Source organism: Phyllostomus discolor, chromosome 13, assembly GCF_004126475.2.
Source record: "Phyllostomus discolor isolate MPI-MPIP mPhyDis1 chromosome 13, mPhyDis1.pri.v3, whole genome shotgun sequence".
Lineage (NCBI taxonomy): Eukaryota > Metazoa > Chordata > Mammalia > Chiroptera > Phyllostomidae > Phyllostomus > Phyllostomus discolor.
The window spans coordinates 9,200,289-9,207,273 of NC_040915.2; the positions used below are offsets into that span (position 1 = coordinate 9,200,289).

A 6,985-nucleotide genomic window follows, 5' to 3' on the forward strand; every position below is an offset into this window, starting at 1 on the left:
AGCAACTCTGTTCTGAGCCCTCATAACATCTAAAGCTTTTCTGGGATAACTCTTTGTCTCTGCTCTGAGGGCAGTTAGAGAGGTATCCAACTTTCCAGAACTTTCCAAAAGGAGCATTTTTTATCTGAAAGAGGGCTCCTTGCCCACGGCTGGGCTTAGTGATGCCTGTTGGGGGCCCAGCCTGTGCATCTGTGGCTCCAACTCATTGGGACACATGTGGGAGGAAGGAAAGCACTTCCACACGGGAAATGCTGTTAGTGGCATTACTTCTGGCTCTCTGCTTCTATTCCCCTCCTAAATGGATCTGATTTCTCTAACACTGTAGAATACTATTTTCCTAAACTCATGTATACCCCCTCCCACTAAATAATTGTATTCCCAAAAAGGGGCAACCCAATGGGTGAAATGTTCTGGTCCCAGTGTAGGATAACTTGTGAGCTGGGGGAATAGACAAGTTGGAACTGCAAGTATCCACATTCTGAAATTTAAAACAAAAGCCACTATTGGCCAGTGCTGTTAGCTAATTGTTAAACAACAGAGAAATACACTGCAGCCAGAAAAATCCCCACTGAGTTTGGGTGGCTGATTTCTCTGGCAGCAAATGAAAGCTTTGGCTGTTGCCCCCAGGACTGGCTGAGCAAGCCAGGACTGAGCCCACTACAGGTGCCCCCACCTCCACTGTGGGCACGGCATGTGTATGTGGCGGGGGGTGAGAGGAGATGCAGCCACCCTACCTCACAATTTTAGGCAGCTGCACACCTCACCCAGGGCCACCACACCAATGTAATTTGTCCCACACCTCTCAGTCAGGGTGATCCCAGCCGCAATGGGCAACAATTCAGAGGCATTGTTTACCAATCAATTTCCCCTTCTAAATAGGCTGTTACAAGAGTGGACCCTTATGCTTGCCCAGGCTAGGCCCACCTGTCACTGGGACTTCCTAGGCAGTGGTCACACTGTATTGATCTTTTTAATCCCCTTCTCTTTGAAACACAGAGCCAGCTGATGTGGAGTTCCTCAAAAGAATGGGCCTCCCACCGCCCCTACCTCTACAGGTAGCTGGGTATCTGGGCCTAAATCCCCACTAAAAAGTCTTAATTGGCTTATGGGAAACCTGCAAGATCTCCCTTGTGTTTACAAGGTGAAAGGGAATGGCAGATCAAACTCCCTGGTCTATCTTTATCCATTCCATGGTGGAAATCAGGTGTAGTTTATTTTAAATTGTTTTTGAAACAGGACTGGAGTGTTTGAAAGTGAGTTGGGATAGTGTTTCACATTAGTGGTTGAACTGCCAGGGGAAGGGAAGAAAGGCCCCAGAGAGACACCAACATTAGGCCAGAGACTTGGTGACTTAGTTTTTATTTACATGAAACATCTGCAGTACAAAAATGTAAACTTTGATAGCTCATTATAATAGAATAAACTCTTTATGTACAAAAATACATTTTCATATGAATGAAGCATCTTGAATAAATTAAAGTACTCTCCAACCCAGTGCCTGAATAGCTACGCAAGAGTCTGGGGTTCTTCCTAGAGCAAAGCCTGCAGTGGTGGGGGTCGGGATCCATAATGCATGAAGCCCACTCCTTGTCTCTCCTTTTTAAGCCTTTTCATTGTATTGTCAGCCGGCTCAAACCGAATTTTCATGCTCGTTTTTCTTCATTAGAGTTCTACAAATTGTAAAATTGACTTTTCACCTCGTCTTCAGGGGCTGATCTGTCCCTTTTCTAAATCACGCTGAAGTGGTGGCTGGGGTCAGCTCTGAGCCAGCCACAAAGGCCATTTTGTGGAGTTCAGAAAGTGCAAAAGGAAAGGCTGTCTAGGGGTGGGCAGGAGGCGCCTGGGGCCGAGGGCTGGAGAAACAGACCAAGGGGAAGCCATGGCGAGGGTGCAGCGACCTAATAAGCGGCTCAGGTATCCCCCATCCCTTTAAGAGCTCCCGCTTACTCCCTCCGGCCTGGACTGAGGGTCCGGATGCCACAGTTGGTGCGCCATCTACTACTGTCTGTTGCCAGGGGGAGGGGAGAGGTAACGGTGTCCAAAAAGGGCTTAGTGGTAAGGGATGAAACAGGGCGTCGTCTGGATCAAGTCTTTGGGCAGGCCGGGGAAGGAGAAAAGGGGGTCGCCGAGACCGTAGGAGAAGTCTTCGGAGGCGGCGGGGCTACTGGGGTCAGAGAGTGGAGAGGAGGCGGCGGCACCGGATCCCCAGGACTCAGCATCGCTGGCGGGGCTTGGAGGCCCGGGCAGGCAGGGGGCGCACTGTGGTGGTAGGAGGCGCTCCCGGGCACCACCCCCGGGCAGCCCCTGGTCAGCCAGACGCAGAGTCTCGGCCAGAGCCCAGATGTAATTGTATGCGAAGCGCAGCGTCTCGATCTTGGTGAGCTTGGTGTCGTCGGGGAAGGAAGGCAGCACGCTGCGCAGCGCGTCTAGCGCTGCGTTCAAGTTGTGCATGCGGTTGCGCTCGCGGTCGTTGGCCTTGACACGCCGGCTCCTGCGAAGTGAGTGCAGCAGTGCCTCGGAGCGCACCCGTGCGCGACCCCTGCGCCGCCGCCGCTCCTGCTCCTCTTCCTGTGCCCGGGGAGTATCGGACGCCCCAGGAATCGCGGGTGCGCCCCTGTGGGCCGGCACAGACGGCCCCGAGGCAGGAGCTGACTGTTGGAGCCTGGTACAGTCCTCCTCGTCGGTGAGGAAGCCGGACAGGTCGCTGCTGCTGCTGGGGCAATCGAGGTCTGAGAGGCACGTCTCCAGAGGGGCTGGCATCGCTGCGTCGGGCAGGATCGACGGACAGATTAGAGAGCACTTACAGGACAGGAAGCCTGGGTTGAGGGCAGGGCCGCCGGAGCGCACTTACTTTCCGAACAGCCCGTTCTTACTGTGTGCCCGCTGCGGGCACGGGCACGAAGGCCTGGAAGGGTGCACGGGCGCACCGGGAACTTGGCCTCTCCTCCTCGACTTGCCTGCAGGGACCACGCTCCAGCCGGTCTCCCGAGTGATCTCGCCGGCAATCAGATCAGCTCGTGTGAGTACCGAGTGTGGCACACGACCGGCCTCAGGACCCCTTAAGTACCCGGCACAACAATGGGCGCCCCCCTCCTTGGCCACCTCCGCCCCGGAGGCAGCCCCCGTGAAAGGAGCGAGGCGGCAGGTCAGCCCCGTGCGGCGCCCGGGTATTTGCATAATTTATGCTCGCGGGGGGCCGCCCCTGCCCCTCCCCCCTCCCGGAGCGTGCCCGTAATTACCGCGGGCCAATCGGCGGTGTCGCGCAGCCCGGGGAGCCGTCTCGGACTAAGCCAGCCGGGGCGTCTCCAGGCAGCGAAAATGGAGGCGGGGGTGGCCCGCGATTAGCCGCCGAGGCACGCTTCTCCGGGGGCGGGCCCGGTGCCCCTCGCTGGGGTAAGATGGGGAGGCGGGGCACAGGAAAGTGTGAGCAGCGCAGCGAGTAGCGGAAACCTGGAGCCAGCTGGGATCCTGAGTTCCTTCCTCTTTTGGGCTGCTTAGTGGTAGCTTGACTTTAGGCAAGTGATTTGACTTCACTTTCTTCATCTGCAAATTGGGGCACAAGGTCTACCCTGCTGAGGATAATGTGAGATGTTCGTGGGACACTTGGCACGGTGATTTTGTAGCGGAGCGCCAGATGAATGGTTATGAAATGCAGCGCCCTTACAACCCGGCGAAAACCCTGTCCAAATAGACTGGGGAATGGCCCTGCTCACCTTCACCAGGCGTGGGGGGCGGTGGCGAGCAGCGGCGGGGGAACAGTGCTGAGAGTAAAGGAACGGCTGATTTCTCAAGTTGGATGGAGCTTTGGCTGACCTCCCCAACACCTCCCCACAAACCCCAACGCTGTGGAAATCTCCTTCCCTCAGGGAATCCTCCCCAACCTGCACCTCCCTTTTGCCCTGCATCTCCGTGCTTACATCCTGTGAGGCCCCTTCCAGTGGGAGCTAACAAGGGGACAGGGCTTTCCTGGCTCGGGAGAGAGGGTAGCAAGCACCCCTCCTCTTTTTCCCTTAGTGGGGCTCCTGTTGTAGCAGGTTTTCATTCTACTTGTCAGGAGTGGCTTTTCTCTGGTCACCAGTGCTCCACCTGGAGCAGTAGAGGCCCAGACACCTCCAGCTTGGTACTTACTTAGGAGAAAACCATCACTGAAGAATAGCACCCAGTTATGGTGGCCCGGTGGAAAAAAAAAGGAACACCTTTTAGCAAAGTTTTATCCCCCTCCCCATGATATCTGGGTGGTGGCCTCAGTCCTTTACCTGGCCTGCTGTCCTTAGAGCTGACTAGGACGCTGTCCCCTTTCTGGAGGGGCCCTCTCTGGAGGCAGAGCCCACCTTGGCTGGCTGACCAGTGCTTGTCTTTTGGCTGGGGGTGGGGGGACGCTCTACTCAGTCCTCCTGTCTCTTGCTGCATGCCACATGTCCCCCTACCTAGGGGTGGGGGAGGCTGTAAGCATATATAAAGGCTGTTGTTGTGTTAGAAGTTATAAAAAGTGGCTTTAGCCAGCTCAAGCAAGAAGGGAAATTAATTGGTGCTACTAGGCATCTCAAGAAACCTGTGAGTTTCTGGCATTTGAGTAAGCCTGCAGTAGTAGATAGGGGTCCCCAGTTCTGCCTGCCTCTGTTTTTCTCCCTGCTTCAGCTTCCCGCAGCCCAGACTAGCTTCAACTTGATGTTGTCCCTGGGCCTCTGTATTATTTTCCCGACTGCCATAATAAATTACCACAAACTAGGGACCTTAAAACCACAGAAATTTATTCTCTCACAGTTCAGGAAGTCAGAATTCTGAAATCAAAGTGTCAGCAGGTGGGCTCTTTTTTGGAGATTCTGAGGGAGACTCTGTTCTGTGCCTCTCCTGGCTTCTGGTCGCTCCTGGCACTGCTTGGAATTCCTTAGCTTGTAACTGCACCACTTCAATCTCTGCCTCTTTCTCCTGTGTTTCTGTGTCTTCTTTTCTGTCTCCTGTAAGGACACCTGTCATTGGATTTAGGGTCTACCCCAATCCAGAATGATTTCATCTTGAAATCCTTACTTTAGTTCCAGCTTCAAAGACCTTTATTCCAAATTGGTTCACAGTTTGAGGTTCTAGGTTGATGTATCTTTTGGGGAGCCACTATTCAATACATTATAGCTCCTTTTCTAAGTTCCTGGAGGAAAGAATCTTTTTGGTTCATGGAATGGGGTAATCAGAGTGGCCATTTGTCATTTTTTGGCTGCCTTGCACCTGAAGAGCCGTCCCATTGAGGAATTTGGATGCATGATCACCTCCTTCCCCTTTCATGGCAGTAGGGTACAGGCATGTGACAGTCACACACCCCTGTTGGGACTTAGACTGCGAACTAGTGGCAGTTCAGAGTACATTTGTGTTGTGGCAGCAACTGGTTAGGGCTAGGCAGTGACCAGTGGTGGAAGAGGTGGCCAGGGGCCAGAGGGCATACTCACCTAGATCTTCCCTGCTCCTGCCTTCATCTGTGGTTACACACGTACGCGCGCACGCATGCGCACACTTGAGCGCCCGTTTTCCAAGCCTGGTTCTCCAGTCTTCCCATTGGTTGCACAAGAAACCCCATAGTAGGTCTTTCCCTGTAGGGCTTTTTGCTTGAGTTGGTCAAGTTTGATATCTGTGGTTTGCTAAATAAAGCACCAAGTTAAATAAATGCTCAGGTGCCAACACATAGAGACTGGGGCAACCCATATACCACATTGTGCCTAGTCTGGGCCAAGTACTGTGCTGGGCACTGAGGTACCAGGAGGGAAAGCCTGGCAGGTAGGGGCCAGGAGCTCTGAATCTCATAAGATTAGTCTTCCATGCAGGCAGAACCCTTGGAGATTTATTCATGCATCCACTGTCCCTCATAGCTGAGGTGGAAGATGGGGTCCTTTCCCCAGGTTACCCCAGGGGTCACTGGTAGTCAAACTGGGGCCAGACTCGGGAGTCCTTTCAGTCTCATCCCACAGATTTTAGTCACAGTCAGTACGTATACAGTGAGTGCCTTCCGCATTCTGCCCGGTGCCAAGTGTCTGTGGAAAATTAGACAGACTTATACAGTTTTGGGGCAGGGGAGATGTGGCTACAGAAAGGTGACCTGCCACTGGCTGGGAGAAGTGCTGAGGGCCCACGAGGGAACAGATCTGAAGACCAGTCTGGATGGGCCTTCTGTGAGGACCCAGTGAGAAGGGGGTAGGGGGTAGTTGTGATGGGCCTTGAATGGCTGTGATAGCTTTTCTTCTTCCTTTCTGTCTCCTCCCCCTGCTGCTCTCTCTGAGTAGCACTATCACAGTTGTTCCAGTGGTTTACTGCACAAGGGCATCCAGGGCAAGTGGTGGCTAAAATCCAGCCTCTCTGCTACCTCCCAAGCCAGGTGCCCTAGTGGGGGACTGCTCTACCCAGAGATTTTGCTTTTTCACATGTGCACAAAGGCACCTCAGAAGGTAGCAGTGACTCTGCTTTTGCCTGCCTTTGTCCCCTCCTCTGCCTGCACCTTAGGGATTAACCAGGCAGCATCTTAGTCTTGCCTGCTCCTGGCTCTTGGGCATTGCATATGGCAGCTCCTGCCTGAACATTAGTGCCTGCCCTTGGTGCTTTTCATTAGTGCATCTGAGGCTTGTGGGGGTGGGCCTCCTCCGACGGACTCAGTGAGGATGGCGCTGAACCCTGGGAGGGTGAGAAGGAAATGGTTGCTTAGGCTCAGTCCTGTTCTCTATGAGGCTTGGAGCTTTCTCCTCGAGAGGAAAAGGCTGGGCCCTTCTAGGAGGATATGTATCCTGGCTGGGGAGGAAGAAAGTTTCTCTCAGTCCCCAGATCTCTTGGAGCCCAGTCTGATCACATCTGTGGAAGCTCTCATTCCCAGAGCACAATAGGATGCAATGTGGGCATGTAATAAATCCAACCACAGTAGGTGCTGAGGTGGCGAGGGCTGCACCAGGTGTTCTGGCTGCCTGATGTGTGAACCATCCAGCTGCATATCTGGGGGTGTGGGGGAGGAAGT

General features: G+C 53.8%; 1 protein-coding gene across 1 annotated transcript; it reads right to left on the reverse strand.

Annotated features, from left to right (window-relative positions):
- Positions 1-1,342: 1,342 nt before the first annotated feature.
- NEUROG1 (neurogenin 1) lies at positions 1,343-3,138 on the reverse strand. Its single transcript, XM_028529073.2, has one exon. The coding sequence runs from the start codon at positions 2,758-2,760 to the stop codon at positions 2,050-2,052; it is 711 nt and encodes a 236-aa protein (XP_028384874.1). The 5' UTR covers positions 2,761-3,138; the 3' UTR covers positions 1,343-2,049.
- Positions 3,139-6,985: the final 3,847 nt, after the last annotated feature.